The 22,864-nt window shown below is 37.2% G+C and overlaps 1 protein-coding gene across 1 annotated transcript; it reads right to left on the bottom strand.

The window, feature by feature from the left end:
- Positions 1-11: 11 nt before the first annotated feature.
- Positions 12-8,239, bottom strand: LOC139743589 (uncharacterized). The gene is made up of 4 exons (XM_071654064.1): positions 8,219-8,239; positions 7,100-7,294; positions 5,672-5,782; positions 12-278 (listed from the first exon to the last, which is right to left on the bottom strand). The coding sequence occupies exons 1-4, from the start codon at positions 8,237-8,239 to the stop codon at positions 12-14; spliced, it is 594 nt and encodes a 197-aa protein (XP_071510165.1).
- Positions 8,240-22,864: the final 14,625 nt, after the last annotated feature.

Raw genomic sequence — 22,864 nt, forward strand, 5'->3', positions numbered from 1 at the left:
AGCTGAAACCGTCATATCAGCTGAATGGGTGCAAAACCATCTCGAAATCTGCATACGACCCTGCACCCCCATACGCCTCCAAAATAGCCACACTGAACAGAGCATCCCCTCTTCTGCAAGTCATGCCCAGAGTTAGCCTTAACCGCCATCCACTGCGCAGGACGGCCGGAGCAGAGTCCGCGGATGATTGGTCCATTTGAATTCTGGAAGTAGCCGTCTGGAATCTCTCCAACTACGTCATACATAGTCATTGCCGTATCTGACACAATGTTGATGACCTGTCATTTTTGTGAAACAATCATTCATACGACTTTATGAAAAAAAAATCGCAACAACAATTTGAAACAAACATTTTCTATTTATGTATTCCTTCGTACTACTTGATGTACAATGAATAGATGGGTTGTAGGGTGATTATGCAACTAATGGTGTGAAGGGAGATGTTTCAATTTTGGTTGGTTGTTTTATATCTGTTTCGTTAAAAATGTTAATGTTTTGTACCCCCTTTTTGGTCTCCTGACGGAATCAAAGAAATTACATTTTGTTTTCTTAAATTACCATATGATTTGCAATACTTTTATGCAGTGTATTTCAGTACAAGAATGTTCAAGTCACATGTAGCATGTAGCATGTAGCAAATCATGGACGACGGAGCCGGATTTTAGGGTGGGGGTGGGGGAGGGGAGGTAGGTGGCGGAAGATATAACCCCTCCCGTACACTTAAACACTAAAAAAACGGGACTAAACACCTGACAAAATTAGAAACCATCTCCAACCCCCTCACAATCTGTGGAGTTGGAATATTTACCGGTATTCATAAAAGGAAACTCTGCCTTAAGCAGGCATCAACCCCCCCCCCTCACACACACATGTGCACACGTTAAAAAACGTTCCTAAGACCCCATGTAATAAAACAACATCAACAACAACAACAACAACAAACAAAAACCAAACAGAGCGGCAGGGCCATTAAAAAGTTCCAACACGCAGATAAAGATGAATGGAAAGAATAATGGTAATTTGAAGCAAAACATGAAAATTATGGTGTCCTATCATGTTCTTTTACATGTTACCCTGAACCCAGGATTCGATATTTGTCGATGTTTTCGATAATAAGAAAAGAAATGGCAATATAGTCTAGCGGATATAGGGCACATATAGGGTGAATCATGCACATTATGGTAAAAGCACCATATTTGGTACACATGTATATGATGCCAATACAAATCATTTCTGATATGGAAGCCACTCTGGTTCTGCCTGTGGCGGCCGTGGCGGCCATTTTTTCAAAATGGCCGCCATGTGATATAGCAATGCTGTGTATTTTGGAAACTATAAACTTCCGATTGTCATGATTCTTGTACCAACGTATAGGTTATGAGGGTCAAGGATTCCAATAAAATAATTTTGAGAGGATAAAACCATGGCAACCTACTTATTGGCGGACATTTTGAAAAAAATATGGCCACCATGCTAGATACAACATATCCTTAAAACGTATGGACAAAGGGTCATGACTCTGATACCAACTTATATGTTTTTGGCGTCAAGAATTCTGATAAATTCAACTGTAAGCGAGTATGAATCGTTTCATCCTACGTTTTGGCGGCCATTTTAATAAATATGGCTGCCATACAACGGATAATGAATATTGTACATCTTCGAACTCTGTGAATATATAATCACGATTCAAGTGTAAAAGTATAGATTTGGGGTGAAGGTTTTCAATATAATGATGTTTTAGCAAAGTGAATAGGTTCATCACATCCTTTGTTTTGGCGGCCATTTAATAAATATGGCCTCCCTCCAGTTAAACATGGCTGCCGCTCTACATTCTATTCATATATCTTTAAAACCAATGGATGCATCTTCATGATTCTGGTACAAAAATATGTTTTTGAGGTTCAATTATTTAAACGGATACATCTTTTCGTGTATACAACCATCACATCCTATGTTTTGGCTGCCATTTTAAAATATGGCCACCGCAATATATACAATACTGTACGTCTTTGAAACTAATTGTGGTCAATGATATTAAACAAGCATTTGTTGATGAATAGAACTAACACATTTCGTTTTCATGTCCATTTTGATAAATATGACTGCCCCACTACATAGAGTATGCACACACACACACACACACACACACATTATATACAGTGTGGCCTAGAATAAATGCAAATATCTGCACATTTGCATTACTTTGATGCCAAAATGAATGACATAAGAGTTGTAGAGAATTTATCTAGAAGAAGAATGAAACCAAAATCATCCGATTTGGTTGAGTAGTTTTCATTCTACAGATGTTTTTGTAAAGACGGGTCGAGCGTAAATTTCTTAGCTCAATTCAACAAATTTCAGCATTGAACGAAAGCCACTTGGGAGACCAACAAAGAATTGAGGCCGCACATCACAATATGGAATGCTTGAATAGGATTATTGTCGAAAATTGACCTTCAATTGTTGGGTAGTCTCCGTTGCTGAGCTTTGATAAAATAAAGTAAGAAATTAATGATTAACAAAAAAATGTCTAGAAAGAAAAGTAGTCAACCAAATTGGACAATTTCGTTTTGGTTTTGGAAAAATATTCGTTTCCATTTTCTGAGGGGCCACCCTGTATGCATTATATATACACCCTCACTTGCCATATGTATTGTCCCATTGACAAGAATCGTTCACCTATTATTAGTAAATGAACCTCCTATGTCGTTACGGCGTTTAGTTCTTTATTGTTCATTGATTGCTGTTGGTTGACCATACCTCTATCACATTCACTATTCAAGTAGGTATTGAACATCACATATTCAAAGTACATATTGTTGCATACCTGGAATACTAAAGATAATCATGTTGAATATCAAAGGTAGAACAAAATGGTGAGAATGGAATAGAAGACTTTCCCCCCAATTTTGGATGCATAGACAGGAGAGTGCAATTAGTGTACAGTCATAGTTTCCAGCCACAAAGACATGATTATTGCAGTCTTATAAGACCTACTGATTTCTAATGTTTGTTTTCAGTTCTTGTTCATTATTTCATAGTATGACCTTGTCAAAATTGTAACACAAAATTATAAGGAATCATATGAAGGAATCGAATTAGCTATGACAATCCAAAACAATTATTGTTCCTGATCACATATTGCTGAGCGGTGATGAACGTGAATGCATAGATAGATGCAGGTGCGCTTTAGAGAACGTCTTCAGTATTTCTACTGGTGCCGGTAAGTAAGATCGATTTACTGAATATTTTATTCTGCAGTTTTATCTTCCAATAATTATGAACCTAAAAATTTGTATTTCTTTGAGGTTTTCCTTAAATTCATATACTAGCATAATTTTTCTTGTAGTTTATATTTTGCTAGTAGACTCATTTGGAGCTGCAAATGACAATTACTGTATACGCTATATATTTCGCGGGGGTTTTATTTTCGCGAATTTCGCGAGTCGGGAGCTATTCGCGAAATTAACAACACGCGAAAATATTACCTTTCAAAATGAATCCCTTGCCTTGATGATGCGAACATTTCATTACTAGTATACCATGTCACGGCTTACCGAACAGACCATACTGGCTAAGCTTGTTTACGCACGTCCACGTCTACTTACGAATACTGTAGAGAGCCAATCCATTATCGCAAGAGGACCACTCGTCAGAAATCTAGCGCGATGGACTTAACCACTTCAAAAATGTTGAATTCTAAGTTACTAGTTCGCAGAGTTTGGTAAGTTTTTTTTCATGCAGTGTATAACTAGTATCATTCTTATTTGCTAGTAAGTTGAAAATTCACACTTTCTTTGCCACTTCATATTTTCTCTGGTCCCCCAATCGCGAATTTAACCACTCGCGAAAATGTGTGACAGCGGCAATTCGCGAAAATTTGTGTACGCGAAAATTATAGCAACACAGTAGATGTAAACCTATAAAGATGTATTGTATAATACCTATTATATTTGCCGGAGAGATGATGAACTACAACACCTAACCGCCTTAGGGGTTCCGCTCCGGATTTGGATAAGGTTTACTCCCTAGCCTTTGATTAACCAAAAAACTGCCCGCAAGGAAGCGGGAGACTCGTGGAGGGCGGGGACGTCTTTCTACCCGTATAGGACCAGAAGGAACTGCCCACTGCCACTATTTACTTTATCGTTTGATGTATAAGATTCAGTGTAGTTATAAGTATCAGAACAGCCTGGTCAATCATGGATTTTATAGACATACATATATAATCTTGATTAATATGTACTTCAGACATGAAATTGTGAAGATCATGTTTTTCACATACACTGTACACACAGAAATCCTATAAAGGAAGTTGAGCATATTTTCCAAAATGCTTACAAAGTTAACTATGCCCAGATGTCCCACATTAGAATACTAAAAATGGGTGAACAAGTAATTGTTGACCCCTAAAAGAAACGTTTACACCAGAATCAATCCAAAATGGGCATCCCGCTTTCATAACACTCGTTAGCTATTTATTAAATGGCCGCCAAAACAAAGGATGTGATGAACCTATTCACTTTGCTAAAACATCATTATATTGAAAACCTTCACCCAAAAACTATACTTTTACACTTGAATCGTTATTATATATCATTTGAGTTCGAAGATATACAATATTCATCATCTGTTGTATGGCAGCCATATCTATTAAAATGGCCGCCAAAACGTAGGATGAAACGATTCATATTCACTTACAGATGATCAGAATCCTTGACCCAAAAACATATAAGTTGGTACCAGAGTCATGACCCTTTGTCCATACGTTTTAAGGATATGTTATATCTGTAGCATGGTGGCCATATTTTTTTCAAAATGTCCGCCAATAAGTAGGTTGCCATGGTTTTATCCTCTCAAAAATTATTTCATTGGAATCCTTGACCCTCAAAACCTATACTTTGGTACAAGAATCACGACAATCGGACTTATAGTTTCCAAAATACACAGCATTGCTATATCACATGGCGGCCATTTTGAAAAATGGCCGCCACGGCCGCCAAAGGGAGAATCAGAGTGGCTTCCATATCAGAAATGACTTGTATTGGCATCATGTACATGTGTACCAAATATGGTGCTTTTACCATTAAGTGCATGATTTTTTCTATATCCGCTGGACTAATATACTTATGTACGAGTAAACGTCTGGAGTAAAAACAAATTTTTACCCCTGTACCCTTTATTGAATTATACTAGTGAATTAACCGCTTGACAAAGGGAATAAGAAAAACAATGACAAAAACTGAGAGCCTTGAAATATCGCTACTTCCTTTCTCCAATAAAATTTCTGTATGCAAATGACCCCCAGCGACACTACGACTTTGATGTGAATTTCTTCATCAGACAGGATTCTTTATTTACGATGTACCTTGGAACTTTGTGGGTACATGCGAAAACCAGGTGGTAACACTGTAGTGGCTGTAGGTATTCAACTTTTTGCAAACGTCAATCATCAGTCATCTTTGATAATAATTATTATGACTATTCTGTCTTTTTTTCTTTTGACAAAGTTACATATTATCTTCAGTATGACTTCAGTTATTTTGTCTGGTGACATCATTACTATTTTGATACACGTCATCATTGGTATTATTGCAGTCATTATCATAAAACATTTAATTTTCTGAAACTTTTTCATAATGTGTCAGCTTCCGATACCACCACTCACCTGGTGCTGTTGGTCGTTGCGCACCAAGGCCTTGATCGTCTCTGCTGTCTGTTCTTGTAGGGCGAAAACCAAGCACGTCTGGTCCTCATGGAAACTCATTACAACCACAGACTGAAACAGACATTGTGGAGTAATATTTTAAAATATGCAATGTAATGAACCAAACAAACATCGTTGGGACGAAATGCCTTCCTGAATGTTTACAGGGTTGAAATCCTTTGAGGAACGCTATACGAGAAAATGACACATAAATTATACGATTCTTTGCCTAATATCTAGAATCTTTATCAAGTATGCAAAGTCATGTTAAGAAACTCATAGATCCATATCTCTACGAATATGCCATCAAAAACCAAAAGCCAAAAGAACGAAGTGATATTTGACAAGGAAGACAGGAAAATAAATGTTATTTGACAATTTTCACCTTTGACTGTTGTCCTCTGTCTAGGTACTTAATACATGTTGTCTAAGTGTTTTTAACATTACTGTCGAATTTGTATGACAAACAGGATGCCTTTGAAAAAAAAAGTTTAGCGAAATACGCAAAGATTATTCCAATAAATTATGTTTATCAATCATCAATAGTTGTCATCAACAGAAGGACTCACACGATCGAAGTCAATCGCGATGGTCGCTGCCGATCCCACGCTGAAGTTGCCCGGTTAGTTCAGAAGAACAGTATTGAGGGCGCTGTTGAATTTCAAACAAGGAAGCCAAAACCTAGAATAAAATGTGGATTGGGTGATAAAAGCAAGTAGAGTAGAACACATCAGTGAAGGTTTTAGGAAAATTTGACAATAAATTCAAAAGTTATGCATTTTTCAAAGTTAGATGCCATCATCACTAGTTAAGGAGACCACTACAGTAACAGTTCATAACGCCACTATGGACAACAACACTTGGAACACAAAGACAATTCGACACATTATTTCCACTTATTTTTTTTTTTTATAGGAAATAAAAGAGTACTTGACCTACCTCTTTTTGAAGGCAAGGGTAATGCTATTACAATCACATATTTGTCAGTATCAAGTCGAAGGAATCTGTAAACCTTTCATGACGAATGAAGTTTATCGGAACTCTCCTTGCATATTTTGTATATTTTCGTACACAATGACGTCATGAACTGTAGTATCCATCTTTAATACAGTGAGGATTACTACGAAACTTGAAACATTCATTCATTGTTCAATTGTCTAATTTTCCTCAAAATTTCACTGATATGCCTACTAATATTGCTGCTTTCACTAAATCCACATTTATATTTACGTTCTGGTTTCCTTTAAATTGCATGCTTAAATGCTTGTAGCATAATGATACTTTAATTTCAATTTAAGTCCTACAGATATCAATATTTGTGGTAGTATCATTGATATTATCATCATTAGTATCTCTGACAATAATAACCGAGAAATATCACTTCCTTACCACGTCAGTGTCCATGATCCTGTTTGACGACCTTCCGTCTTGTCCCAATTCAGAGGTCGGACACATGGTTGTCACCCGGTGGTCGCTGCGGATGATGAGCGCGACTGCGATGGCGCCGGCCACCAGCAGGGCTGCGATCACGATCGCAGTGCAGGATCGCACACGTGACACTTTGAGGGTTGCCTCATTGTCGAACTGCAGGTCGTAGGTATAGAGAGCGAAAATGGCTAGGATATCATATTCGACCTTTGAATCAGTGGTTGAGTTGTTTTCATTTTCATAGTCAAGTTTACTTCGGTGTCAGCTGAAATACAGTATGGTCTTTTTTTTGGGGGGGGGGGGGGACTTGAAAGTCTAAAAACCTCCTTTAGTTATTATAGTTAAGGTATAGAAAAACTTGTGGGAATTGTCAAGATCTCTCCGCTTAAACATTAATTTAAGAGGAACTTTCTTTTTGCTTTTTAATGTACGTAGTGAAATAGCAAGAAGCACAATCACTGAAGAATGATCAGGGATGAAAGAAGCATTTCTATAGATGCATACAGTATAGGGCAAAGAAAGTTGAGAGACAAAAAGGAATACATAACAATCAATACATTCATAAAGGGGCTCTGATAAGCCTTTGATATTTGCCAGGTTCCACCAGAGTTTAAAGTTTACTTTTAAGAGAAGCCTGCCAAGATTCTAAAGTGACTTTTATTTCGATAAAGCTGAATCAACTCTCTCAACGGTTGATGTTGAGAATAGTTCTTTAAGATTCTTTTTCTTTTCCTTTAAAAGTGAAGTGAAGAGAACTTAATGCTGAAGGATACAATTCTTGTCTGTTACGTTATGAACGTTTTCTTTTTGTAATCAACGGCTGATTAGCAACGAATATCCGTAGCGAAGCGTTGTGCCCCTTCAATCGGGGAAAATTGAATACTATCTGAATTGGAGATGATATACTATTGCTATTCGTATAACGATTAATCTCCCATTTTCGGCGTTAAGGCAAACCACAATAGATAAATCTTTTGACAATAATCTAATCATCGAATAATCAAGTAATCTTTTATATTTGCCCACTTTAATTACACTGCTATCTAGTGCTAAGCTAACTATAAAAAATGATGTACTCACCAGTAGTGCTGACTTGTCCATAGTTGAAGGCAAAGAAAGATGGAGGAGGACTATCAGTGGATGTCAAAGTTGAAAACGTTTCAATCGACGGACTTTTGAATTGGTGCGAGCTTCTCTTCCCGGAGTTCGAAGCCTAATGTTTAGCCAGTGGTTAATCTACGCTATTTATCGTAAACAATGGAGGCGTGGTTTCATGCAGCGCAGCTAGCGTTACGCCCAGAGCAATTTGGATTGGTCGGCACGGAGTGCATAGATAACGAAGTAATGTTTGTTTTGAATGCCATGCCAAGATTGGTTACATTATCAAAGCTCCCCGCATAATGATGTAACTGGGCATCATTTCGTGCACTAATCATTTGAACTAATTGTTTTTACTTGGTTTTGCAATTTTTTCATTAAGGTCATTTTGGTTTGTTGTCCTTGTCAGTACTTGTTTTTGTAAGATCTTTTGAAATTTTTGTTAATGCCATGCGTTGGCACAACTCTTTTCGAGGAAGCTAACTGTGTGAGGAAAACGTTGGGAGATAAAGACAATAAAGGGGAATTATCCACGTGTCCAATGACGCAATTGCAGCAGACGTTATGCCTTTTTCTTCTTAAAAGTAGCAATGCTGTGAAGACGAGTTCAAAGGGGAAATGAAACAAGTATGAAATTAATAGTTGCAAATTGTCTGTTCCTTTTATAAAAACAAAACGCGTACATTCGTAGATACATGTACATGTTTCATCTTTTTAATTTAGTTTTAGTTTTAGCAGTAGATGTGTAAGAAAACAATGTCCTCACCGTCTTTCGAACACGGCCACTGAAAGTCACTTTTTCTTTCTAAAAGAGCATGAAAGAGAGACAACGGACTAAAACACTTTGAGCAATACATCTAATAAACACAGCATAAAAATATATCATCGCAGCGCTGCATAATCAAAGACAGGATGTATGCTTGAAAAAAATAAAGTGTAGATATTCTTATTTCTTTTTCAATTCGGAGAGAGTCTGGTTAAAATGCTCAGAGCGTAATTCGTGTTGTTGCTTTATCAAGTCTGTGTGTGTGTGTGTGTGTGTGTGTGTGTGTGTGTGCGTGAGGTTCTTAGCCGTTAATAATGAGTTACCAGACTACAACCATTTGAGGATAAAATGATAACTGTTATCACAAACAAAATGTAATGATAGGTATTAGCTATTGTTACAATTGCTATCAAATTTCAGTTCTATCCCTAACAGCTTAGTATTGTAATCGTTCTCTGTGACATGGCGATCAAAGAGAAATCGGTATGATATTGATTTGATGTGTTTGTGTTTTAATCAATAAAAGACAACAAACTGTTGATTACAAGGTCTAAACGTGGCAAATTATACTTTGACTCTGGATGTAAAATACTCCCGTTAAAACGAACACGATTACAACGGAATTCTCGTTACAACGAGATAGAAAGTCAAGTCCCGAAATTACCATTTCGGTATGTTTTTACTTATTACTGTTTGGCAATAACGAAATTTCGATATAACGAAAGTAAACTGCCGGTCCCAATGACTTTTCCACTATATACGAGTAGCTTGCAGTCACAACACCTTGGCATAAGAAACATGTTGTTGTTTGTTGTTGGTGCAGTTCTTATATCTAAGGCGCGTCATTCAGATATGAATATTTACTATGTATACTACTATGTATTGGATAGGAGTTAGCCTTCTTTCAAGGCCCTCTGGCTGCATGGTGGAGAGAGACCAGCCAAGTGGGGTTGCACGAGGTCGCACTCGGCTGGGCTCGCTAATACGCCAGTTCGCAGTTCCACGTTGCGCGTGATCAGAAGAAAGGTCATTCGTACCAACAGGAATGTTGGTTTTTAAGTTCACTGGGATAAGCATATGTGATGTAATGATTATTAATGTAATCCTTGTAAATGCTGCTTGCCAGTACATTAACCTGACAACAAAAGAGGTTATTTGGCAATATCAATAGAAAGAGATTGTTAATACATTCATTGCAAAATAATGAAATGATGCTTTCCCTAGTGTTAATTGAGGGATCATTTTGGTGATCTGGGCCCCGTTTCATAAAAGATGTTAGGATGGCAACTCTTGCTGGAATGTCAACTTCAAACAGCAACAGCCAATCAGGAAGCAGGATTCTTGTCGTTACCATGACAATTGCCAATCCTAGCAAGAGTTACTATATATCATATCATTTTTTTTCTTTGAAATGGGACCCTGGTCTACGCAAGTTCATTCTTTGTTTGAACAGGATCAATGAATTTCATAAATATTATTGTTACGTTACGTAAAGCTTACGCATTTTGTCGCTCTAAAATGAGTGAAGTGCCCCTAACATCCTTGAATTGAATAACGGACCGACAAAAAAGAAAGTTGATTCTGACCAATGTGCCCATGAGCTAACTCCAAACTGGCTTATTCGCTCGCCCGTTATGTCTACCTTACAGAGATAGGGCCTTGACAAAAGGCTAGACAGGAGTCCGATGACAATCTGTGGTTCGCTACAATCACAAAGCAATGGAATAATCCTTACTAATATGACTGTAATGTATCTCCATCCCTCCCTCCCCCTCTCCCTCCCCCCCCCCCCCCTTCTCTCTCTCTCTCTCTCTCTTGCGCAGGGTAACTTTTTTTTTTTCTGTGATAAGTTGAGCACCGTGCATCCTGATTGGCAAGGAGTCAAAAAAATGACGAGATTAAAAAACAAAACAAAAAACAAGATGCACACTTTTGAAGGCCAATAGAAGAGCAGAAGCCAGTAAACACTTCCTCCAGATTGAAGCAGGCACACTTTGATCACTGACAGATTTCCTATTCAGTGCTGTTGTTCTTTATTTTTAATGGAATACCATGCCTTCTGATGATCCAGCGATCTCGTCGCCAGAACTTAGAAGAAAAATTATAGCTTTTGAATGGATTGTCCGATTTTCCTCAATCTTTCACTGAAGTATCCTTCTAATATTGCTGCATTCACTCAATTAAATTGTTATTGCTGTTTTTTTCTTGTTTCATTCCCCTTTGATTACAACCAGACCCACCTGATAGACTTGTTTGACCATTGTAATTTGACAGAAAAAAAGGGTCAAATCTGGCGGGATTTTACCCTATTAAATGTATACCTTTTTTCCCTTCCGGGTAAGGTAAATGGCTGTCGTTTCCGTTGAATAAGTCGTGACAAGAATTGTGCTGTGCTTCCTCATGTGATAAAACCTTTCAATGTCAGAAATACAAGTCACAATTGGACTACGCACTATAAGAATAACTATAAACAGATGCTTTCCTGACTCTTACATTACAACAATTATAAATTGAATATACTGGGCATTGCAGTTTCAGAGTTTATAGTGATTGACATGAGAAATATATTTTTTTTTAAATTCATTACGAATCACAATTAACGAGGATGATGATATATAGAATTTGCCATAAGAATACATGAGTGAGGGCTCAAGAAAGGCAAGCAAAAGAAGCAAGCAAAAGGAAATTCTACACAGGTGAACTTATTAAGGAAGCTGTATTGTAGTAGAATTACATTACTACATTTCTGAAATACGTGAGTCTCCGATGTCATCATCTTTGTTTAGTGCATTTTTTCTTGGGTTTTTCAAAGTATTGGTTTCTCTGCTCAGGGACCCCAATGATGCCAATAATCTAAACATGGAGCTGTCCATTGATGTACTACATGAAGATCGCTTGGACTTTCCATTTAAATACAAGTGTTGAAAAGTCAAGCAGAGCTTCAGGTGGAGCCTAGTAATGATTATAGCCAGGAGCAGCATTTTTAAGGTTCGGATGTGTTTTATCGAGGCTCGTCATCCGCTGGCTACGCAGTCACATATTTCAACCCGACTTGGCATGTTTCCAAACGTCAGTCAGGAGGATGGTTACGTTGATCAAGGTAGAAATAAAAGGATATAAAATAGATAAACAAGTACACAAAATATTAAGTAAATAAACAAATAAACAATTAAGTAGCAGAACCTGCACTTTGCGACTTTTCTTTTTGCGTCCAAGAGTATCTATCATAGAGTATTTCATTCTCGTTAGAATAGATTTATACCTATGTTTCTCACTCATTTACCGAATTATGTGTCATGATATGAAGAACTCATTATTTCAATTTTGAAAAACTTCATAAATTTTTAACGCTGACCAAGGATCCCCTTTAACACTCATTGCGGAAAGGCGATATTTATTCATTGCTTTTCCGTACGCCAAGTAACGTTACTCGACTTACCCAATATAATTAACTGCCAGAGAACGGCATTAGTGGCAGTTGATTGTGAACTTTCACCTATCATCCCTACCATTAAAAAAACACACACATTTTTTAAAGGTACAGTCATCTTGACTTTCACATTTCAACAGCAGTTTGTTTGTGCGAATCGATTATCGAGTCAGTTTTACCTTATCCACTGTGTGAAATCACTGTTGAATATTCCTAGAGGAATTACAGGCAATATGACTGGTGGAAAGAGAAGTATCTGAAATATTGTACAGAGACCTCTGGCCTTGAAATTACCCCTAACCACTTTTTTGTAATGGAAAGTATTGTCAGTCTTTTTCACCCTTCTTGCCACATTCCTACAAGTCGAAATTCCTGGAACAAATTACAGCTGACAAATTTTTATTTCAGCCAGTGTTCTCAAAGATCTTTAATTGTGAGGAGTTCGACCAAATCTGACCAGCTCTTGTACCCTCATGTAGCACGCCTGTTGCAAGACAAGAAAAATAAGAACCTTTGTAAAAGCCAGCTGTTAAGTACTACGTTTTCCGTGAAAAAGAAGATACTTGGAGCTATAGCAATTGAACAAATGAAATTAACCAAATTGTAAGAAAATAGCGGTGACATGGTCAGCAGTCTATAGAAAGTTGAAACTCTTAGGTGCTATGCATCTCATATTTTCAAACATTGACACAAAAATAAGGCTCATCGAAGAGCTTTTGCAAGGATTCAAGCTTGTGAATAGAATAAAAGTTTCAAACGAGAAAGCGGGGTTCCCACTATCGTGCGATCCATTGCGAACGCCACGATTGGACATTCGTAACTGATCGTGGAAAATTTGTTGAACTCGTCTGACATTTCACGTTTGGATACGAGGTTATGCGAGTCAATACGTGTTGGTACGCTTGGATGCGATATGGTCGCGATTGGTCTATTTCAAGCGATACGATCTGTCACGATCTGGTCTGCCGTTCAAATACGATCCGACAGGATTGTCCTGATTGAGTTCACGATTGGTACCGATCTAACGTGACCATTACGATCAGGATCCCCGATCTGGTACGTGCAGCAACGTACTGATACGTTCCAATACGAATACCGCGAACCAATACGGGCTGCTGAGATAAGATACGATATCTTTTACGATCGGGATCAGAAGCGACCCCCTTTAAGGCGCGATTGGACCCGAATGGGAATATTATAGTCCGGCTGACGATGGATTTCATTGTTTCCTTAGATTATGCAGAGTGATTAGGCCTATTAATTTCATCCACAGCCATTGATGATGGCAAGGCTTGACAAGTTGACGATGATGACAACGTAACCTTTGCAGTATCGCTAATGACGATTATGTTATCAGAGAGAAAGCAGCACCCAGGCCAGCCATAACCTCAGATATTCCCTCGTCTAATATTAAACGTAAAGAAATTAATAGATTATTAAATCGACAAGCTCACCCTCCCCCGTCACAAAAAAAAAATGAAATAACGAACCCAAATGCATAAGATCAGATGATCGCCCCTCTTCCCCAGAAAAAAACAAAACAAAACAGCAAGACAAAATGACCTTTCTCTCCAATACATGAAGAAAATAATTATATGATGAAATGGAAGCTAAGAAAGAGGATGGGATCATTTTGAATGTTATGTAACGTAATATTATGTCTTATATACGCTCGATATAAGAAAGTTGGCCGAATGGATAGTATTGCTTATGTGTTCGATTTCATATTCGCAAAGTGTATGTATCATATGCCTTTTTATTTCAAAATGTCGTTATCTCATTGGTTATCAAATATTTGGTTTATTCGGCTTGGAATAGTGTTCTACTTAACAATGTTTAACATAACTGATACACACACATAACAGTAAAGTGACTCCCTAATCAAATGATGTCACTTTTTAACAAAAAAGGAGGTTTTACGCAAAATTATTTCGCAGGGGTATATTGCTACACTTATTGAATAACTAACTGTGAAAAATGATAAGAGTGATTTTCATTGTCATAATAATACGAGTGATCTCACATCCACGACAATGGTCACTTTTACATTTGCAGTAATAATGAGAGTTGAAAATAACCATTTTCCTCTAAAATTATGCTCTACCAAACATACAAAAAAGACATTGAAAAGTGTCAAAATAGATGTAAAGGGGTCAAACGATGGCTGATGAAACAACAACTCTTAATTACTATGTACAATACACAAAAAGCAGGATACTGCACCCCCCTCAAAAAAAGAGATACTCTGTAATATACTTTCAAAAATTAACCATTTGCCTTTGATATGTACCCATTCAAGCACTATTCAATAAATTATTCTCATCTTTGTACTGACGTTAGTCAATAGCAGACATACAATTGCCATTTTACGTTTTTGCTTATTGTTTTCGTTACAAAAGTTATCCCATATCCTGTTTTGTGTGTCTGTATAATGGTAATAGCAACTCATTAATGAAAACATCATTAACATAATGTATGAAAACATCTAAAAATCTGTAATACAACTTCCATTTTATGAAACCATTAAAAAAATGATTTTGATAATGTACCTTAAAGATTACGACAATTAAACCCCACACCGTCCTACAATTTACCGTTTGGAAATAATAATCTAAAGATGCAGGCTACCACCTATCAGAATACAAAATGAATCAATTTATGAGTAAAGTAAGGGCAAATGGGCAAATAATAATAATAATAATAAGCGGAAGTGAAGTGAAAAAGTCGATCCCGATCAACACGATTAAGAAGCACGATTAGAAGAGATTCGCTGCGTTTGGATGCGATCCTAGACGATCTGATGCGATGATCACGATCAAAAACTAATCGTGTTAATCGTAGAAAATTTTTGAACCGTCCAAAATTTTCCTACGATTAACGCGATTGCCACGATTGACCTTAAGATCTGATACAATCTGATAAGACCATCACGCTTGCTGCACGATTAAGACCACGATTTCAATCGTGGCGCCAATCGTGATAGTGGGAACCCCGCTTAAGGCTCTCAGTTTGAATACGCATGTCAAGAGTGATAACGGTGACACTGCAGCTTCACTATGCACCTGCCCATAGAATACCACACATCTATAATTATTGTAGATTACATGCACACTGTGATAGTCATCAGGGTCCCGTTTTATAAAACGTGTTATCAGTAACAACTGCCACATCTCTATGACAAATTTGCTCTCAGCCAATCAGATGTAAGGATTTCAGTATAGCTTATAACAACTATCGTAACATTGCTATTGATAACTTAAGTTTTATAAAACGGGGCCCGGGTCATGGAAGTTGGATATCATTATAGCAAGATGCTAAAACACTTTTGACAATTCCTTTACAGGTAGATAGTACATTATGTTCATATATCTAGTAGGCCTACACATATTTATCAAAAAATATGTATATATATATATATATATATATATATATGTGTGTGTGTGTGTGTGTGTGTGTGTGTGTGTGTTTATGTGTATACATATAAGAATTTTGATATATTTCTTTCAGGATATGAATTGAATCTTTGGTGTGTGAAAGGTATCAAAAGCGACATAAGTGTATTTTGATGTTAGGTAGAACTTAAGTTTGATATTCCTGCATAGACAACAGTTTACCAAGGTGGTTTCTGTAAACCGTCATCAATGTCGAGCCCTAGCTGATATTGCAGATAACTCAATAAGGTAAGTTCATTTATGAAAACACGATTTTGAAGATTACTCAAGGAATTTTGGGTTGTATCAATGGCGCACCACGTACTCTTTCTTGGGTATGTATGTAAACCTGTAAAGTGAAAGCGCCTACCTACTCCCCACATACACATTTCCAGATGCATACTCAAGAAAGGATACTCAAGAAGGATATCATTTTACCACCCAACGTTCTCCCGACACGCAAACCTTCAAAGAAGACTCATAGAATTAGTAAATAACATGTACTAAGGATTTTCAATATCAAAAGATCATATACTCATTATGCGTCAATCCAGTATCATATGACTGAGGTCGTTTATACAATGCATAATGTTCAGGAAAACCCTGTTTCCTATCAGGTATGCCATGTTGGTCCTTTAATTCAATGTACAATGTTCAGGAAAATCCTGTTTCTTATCAGGTATGCCATGTTGGTCTCTGCTTTTGAGTTTGTTTGTTATTTCCTTCCTTGTTCTCATGTTTTATAAATGTATGATTGACCATTGACTATACAGGTCAAATAGAAGTGTATAGTGTCTGCAAGTGACAGTGCGTCGTGTGTGCAGGTGACAGTGCAAGAGAGTATGAATGCTAGTACGCATATTTTAGACGTAAGGTATGCGCTTGACCGAAAGATCAATGCAAATAAATGCCCCTGTAAAGTCGTTATCAAAGAAAAGAACGGGAGGGAATGGAAAAAATCGAATAACATTTTGTATGGTTCAGGACTGACTGAGACTTGGAAAAAAAAGAGGAAACTGAATACATAGATCAATGTATCATTCAATCATGACTATTGAATGATGTCATTATTATTATTATTATTATTATTATTATTATTATTATTGTTATTTTACCATTATTATTATTATTATTATTATTAATTTTATTATTATTGTTATTTTACCATTATTATTATTATTATTAATATTATTATTATCATCATCATCATCATCATTATCATTAATCAATCCAGGGCATTTGAGTGTTTAGTTGATGGCAAAATAGCGTCCTTGGCAGAACAAAATAAAGTAATAGCTTTAAGCAATCGGTGACATTAATAAAGGAACAACTTCACTTTCCTTGGGTTGCAGCTATATAGGGTTGGATACATCTGCTACACGAATATTCAAGCCATCCATCTGCAGAACAAACTGGACATCAAAATTTGTTACAAAGTACAGCGACCCAAGTAGCTCTGACCCTGGATGATGTGCTGGTCTGAGACTGGTACAAAAAATTAACAAACAAACATAGAAGGGGATTTCCCTTCATGCCCTACCACCTGTAGGTCGACGAAAACCCCCAAATTAGGAGCCACTGATGTTATCATAGCTTATCAAAAAAAGGAAATGTTTTAGAAGCCCTCACTTTCAAACGTGTAACCTATCACATACATGTGCTTCTCCGATAGTATTTGTAGCTGTTTCAGCCAACTTTTGATGGGATTTTCCCATTTGTGCCAAAATAGTCTGGGTGCCAGAGGCTGAACCTTGTTTTACCGTCCACCCAATGTTTTTTGATGGTTTTACCCTATTTCGGGGGTGCTGAATCCGATTCCGGATGATGCAACTCTTGCATCCTTGAGGGTTTTGAGATATTCAAGATGGCCGCCAAGATGGCCGCCAAAACCGGAAATTCCCACGTATTTCCTTCTAAATGGTGAGATATTGAAAACAAGTGATGGTTTTACCCTATTTCGGGGGTGCTGAATCCGAATCCGGATGATGCAACTCTTGCCTCCTTGAGGGTTTTGAGATATTCAAGATGGCTGCCAAAATGGCCGCCAAAACCGAAAATTTCCAGCGTATTTCTTTCTAAATGGTGTGAAATTGAAAAGAATTGATGATTCTCCCTATTTGGAAGGTGCTGAATCCGAATCTGGATGATGCAACTCTTGCATCCATGGAGTTTTTGAGATATTCAAGATGGCCGCCAAAATGGCCGCCAATTAAAACCGGAAATTCCCATGTATTTCCTTCTCAATGTTGAGAAATTAAAAACAATTGATGGTTTTACCCTATTTCGAGGGTGCTGAATCCGAATCTGGATGATGCAACTCTTGCATCCATGAAGTTTTAAAGATATTCAAGATGGCCGCCAAAATGGCCGCCAATTAAAACCGGAAATTCCCTCGTATTTCCTTCTAAATGTTGAGAAATTAAAAATAATTGATGGTTTTACCCTATTTCGAGGGTGCTGAATCCGAATCTGGATGATGCAACTCTTGCATTCATGAAGTTTTTGAGATATTCAAGATGGCCGCCAAAATGGCCGCCAATTAAAACCGGAAATTCCTACGTATTTCCTTCTAAAAGGTGAGATGTTGAAAACAATTGATGGTTTTACCCTATTTCGAGGGTGCTGAATCCGAATCTGGATGATGCAACTCTTGCATTCATGAAGTTTTTGAGATATTCAAGATGGCCGCCAAAATGGCCTCCAATTAAAACCGGAAATTCCCACGTATTTCCTTCTAAAAGGTGAGATGTTGAAAACAATTGATTTTTTTACCCTATTTCGAGGGTGCTGAATCAGAATCTAGATGGTGCAACTCCTGCATTGTTGAAGATTTTGAGATAGTCAATATGGCCGTTAAAATGGCCGCCCAAAACGGAAGTTCCCATGTATTTCCTTCTAAATGGTGACAATTTGAAAGCAATTGGTGGTTTTTATCTTATTTTGAGTGTGCTGAATCCGAAGCTCAAGATACAACTCTTGCATCCTTAAGGGTTTTGAGATGATAAAGATGGTCGCCAAAAATGACCGCGAAAAACGGAAATTCATATGTAAACCCCCTATTTCCTTCTAAATTGTGTAAAATATAAAACAGTTGGTGGTTTTACACTATTTTGAGTTTGCTGAATTTGAAGCTCCAGTATACAGCTCTTACTTCCTTGAGGGTTTTGAGATAATAAAGATGGCCGCCAGAATGGCCCCTAAATGGCCGTCAAAAACGAAAATTTCCATGTGAGCCCTATATTACCTTCTAAATGGTGTGAAATTGAAAACAAGTGGCGGTTTCACTCTATTTCGAGGGTGCTGAATCCGAACCTGGTTGATGCAACTTTCGTGTTCTTTTTTAAGGGTTTTGAGATGTCCAAGATGACCGCCAAAATAACTGTCAAAAATTGGTAAATTTTAGGCCCTATTCAGCACCCTCGATCTTGGTTGTTGAAATTCGTCCATTCTTTAGGGTTTTTAGACGTCCAAGATGACAGCCAAAATAAGTGGCAGAAATTCCAATTTCAATATATTTTTTCTTAATGGTAAAATTTTTAAAATAAATTGATGGTCTTACCCTATTTCGAGGGTGCTGAAGGTCTTTGAAGGTTTTCGGACATCTATAAATGTCCTGTATGAACGGAAACTCCTTAACATGTTCTTATACTGAAATGGTGAAGTATTGTGCTCCAACGCGAAGCGGGAGATTAAACCCATGCAGGGTGAAAAACAATGATTCGTATTCTTGAATTCAACTCAGTTGAGCGAATTTGTCAAATCAGCCAAATTTAATTGAAAGTCAAAATGACAGTCACAATGGTATTGTAATATACTGAGATATTCCTATATGTCTCAAACGGAACTATAACACGTACTGGAAAAAACAAGAAGTGATATTGACATCATACTGAAACGTACAAACGCAAAGAAAGATACGATTGAAAATGTCGTTATGCATAATTGTTATGAAATAATGCTTGTGGTCTCCAATAATATGGCTCCATAGATATAAAGTTAATCCTTTTCGGCTATCAATAGAGTAAAATTAAATTATGGCATGTTGGTATTTGGTGTTGAAACTTGTCTTGTATTCTGACGAGTCTCGCCTCGTATTCTTGTCGCATATTCTGATTAGGTCATTGGAAATGGTTGCATCCATGACCACTATAGTAGATATCAATAAGGGTAATTTCAAAAGCACTCTGCGCGATTATGATGTTCGTAAGTACTGGATTATCAAGTATTACCTTCCATGTTGTCGTTTGATTTTTATTTAGTTTTGTTTTCCAAGGCGCGTTACCTGTGTTTTGTCCGTCCCCTCGTGTGTGTTTGTAATAGACTATATATACATATATACATACATAATGTTACAAAATTGAAGCATAACAATAAAAATGTCCCACTCGTGTCTTCAACAATGTCATCAAGACCACCAATATAAACCAAATAACCAATTTGAGTGTTCATGGATAAAGAGATTAAAACTGCTCATGGATTAAGGCAGGTAATGTTGGGTAATTTCAGTACACTTCTCTACATCACTATCACAATATGATTTAGATGAACATGTCTTGTCCATTAATTGTTAGTGTTCAAAACTTATCCATTATATGTAGAGGAAATTACAGTGTAATCTTGCAATTATTCAACCGCATCTGTAGACTTGAAGGGTTAATTATTGCTGGCACACTTGTATCGTACCAACTCAAAGATATCCAGTAGAGCTGGTTTCACTGTATATACAGCAATTTCAAACTGTGCCATTGACGAAAACCATCAATTGTTATCAATTTCTCACCATTTATAAGAAGGAAATACATTGGAGTTTCCGTTTCGGCGGCCATTTTGGCGGCCATTTTGACTATCTCGAGGTGCATCATCCAGATTCGGATTCAGCACCCTCGAAATAAAAACCATCAACTGTTTTCTATTTCTCACCATTTAAAAGCTAATACATAGATATTTCCGGTTTTGATTGGCGGCCATTTTGGCGGCCATTTTGGCGGCCATCTTGAATATCTCAATACCCTCAAGGATGCAAGGTTTGCATCATCCAGACTCGGATTTAACACCATAGAAATAGGGTAGATCCATCAATTGTTTTCAATTTCTCACCATTCAGAAGGAAATACATGGGAATTTCCGGTTTTAATTGGTGGCCATTTTAACAGCCATTTTGGCGGCCGTCTTGAACATCTCAAAAACTTCATGGATGCATGAGTTGCATCATCCAGATTCGGATTCAGCACCTTCCAAATAGGGAGAATCATCAATTATTTCCAATTTCACACCATTTAGAAGGAAATACGTGGGAATTTTCGGTTTTGGTGGCCATTTTGGCGGCCATCTTGAATATCTCAAAATCCTCAAGGATGCAAGAGTTGCATCATCCAGATTCGGATTCAGCACCCTCGAAATAGGGTAAATCCATCAATTGTTTTCAATATCTCACCATTTAGAAGGAAATACGTGGGAATTTCCGGTTTTGGCGGCCATTTCGACGGCCATCTTGAATATCTCAAAACCCTCAAGGATGCAAGAGTTGCATCATCCAGATTCGGATTCAGCACCCCCGAAATAGGGTAAAACCATCAAAAAAGATTGGGTGGACGGTAAAACAAGGTTAGACCCAAAAAGTGGCTTTGGCACCCAGACTAAAAGGTGATGTGTTTTATTTCAATTAACTCCATATGTGCCTCGTTCGCACGCCCGACTCATCGACGGCGTGCCATGTTCGCATATTGTATTTTGTTCAAATGCTCAAACCTTCCCAAATGGTCAATTATTTGCGAAATGCCATGGTGCAGTCCAATGAAAGCTTCACTCGCAATTATACACTCCTCACGGATAACTTGTCTTTCATGATGATTGAACAGCAGTGTTCCATTGAGGTTTTTTTTAAAAAGAAAATCAAAGCAAATGTTTGTTGACTATCAGTGTTGATCTTGATACCCTGATCATTACGCGTTTGCCCACAGGAACATTTTCCATGCTATTTGTTAGAAATAGAAATATCTCTTGCGATTACTTGCATACGCCAAAGAAGTCGAAAAAAACAACAACCATACATTCCAAATGAAGATTCTGTTGACGATATCATATGTCATTCAGCGCTAAAATGTTAATTTAATTTAAGAAGACACTGAATTAAATTTTCACTTAGACTAAACATAACTTAGCGTGTTTCCATGCAATGTCTTCTGTTGCTCTAATAACAATCATAATAATAACATGGATAAAATATAATAAGATATATGACACATTAGATATTCTTATGGCCACATAAGTGATGATTAGGGTATCATAAGTCAACACAAGTCAACATGCACGTGCCTAATTAATTCACTGTTAAGTTAAAGTATAGACAACTTTGGAGTTCCGCGTCCGGCACACTGTGTGTATCACAGATGTCAAAATATTGAGATCGCCTAAGCAAAAAAGTTTTTCACAGTTTCCTTACATGAATAAAGGATTTTTGGTTTGTGATTCTTATTTCAACAAGCAAGACTATGTTTCACAGAATGAAGATCTGCTACAGTTTAAAAAGTTGTCTTCGTTATGAGGAGTGACAAGAACAACGTTGACAATATTAACCTTTTTATCAGCGCTATACAACATTTATTTTAATTGCCTTTATATGAATACTTGCAGAAAGGATTAAAAGCCGAAGTCAAGAGTGAAGATCAATGAACTTCATTAAAATTCAAATGAAGGGCAAAGTATATCACTGTAGGCCTGCTGCACATAAGTGATGGTGAGACAGTAAAATGGCTATGGTTTCGGTTCCTTATGTTTGTCCGTCTGTCTGTTTGTCTGTTTTATATGTCTGTCTTTTTGTCCGTTTGCTTGTTTGTCTGTCTGCCTGTCTATTTATGTACAAGATAACTCAAGAACAAATGAACATATTTCACTAAACTTGAAAGTTGTGTTTATAATGAGGTAAGAGAAATTATGAAATTTGGTGTCATGATGTCAAAGGTCAGAGGTCACAAGGATCATAAAGGACATGAAATAAACTT

This window comes from Diadema antillarum, unplaced genomic scaffold (assembly GCF_040938485.1).
Source record: "Diadema antillarum isolate AM-2024a unplaced genomic scaffold, OU_Dant_1.0 seq00001098_RagTag, whole genome shotgun sequence".
NCBI classification, from domain to species: domain Eukaryota; kingdom Metazoa; phylum Echinodermata; class Echinoidea; order Diadematoida; family Diadematidae; genus Diadema; species Diadema antillarum.

Bases quoted from the DNA above. Each gene is read 5' to 3' on its own strand.
- LOC139743589 (XM_071654064.1), bottom strand. From the start codon at position 8,239: ATGGACAAGTCAGCACTACTG. The intron at 7,295-8,218 runs GTGAGTACATCA...TACGACCTGCAG, and splicing joins TGGACAAGTCAGCACTACTG to TTCGACAATGAGGCAACCCT. The intron at 5,783-7,099 runs GTAAGGAAGTGA...TGTCTGTTTCAG, and splicing joins GGATCATGGACACTGACGTG to TCTGTGGTTGTAATGAGTTT.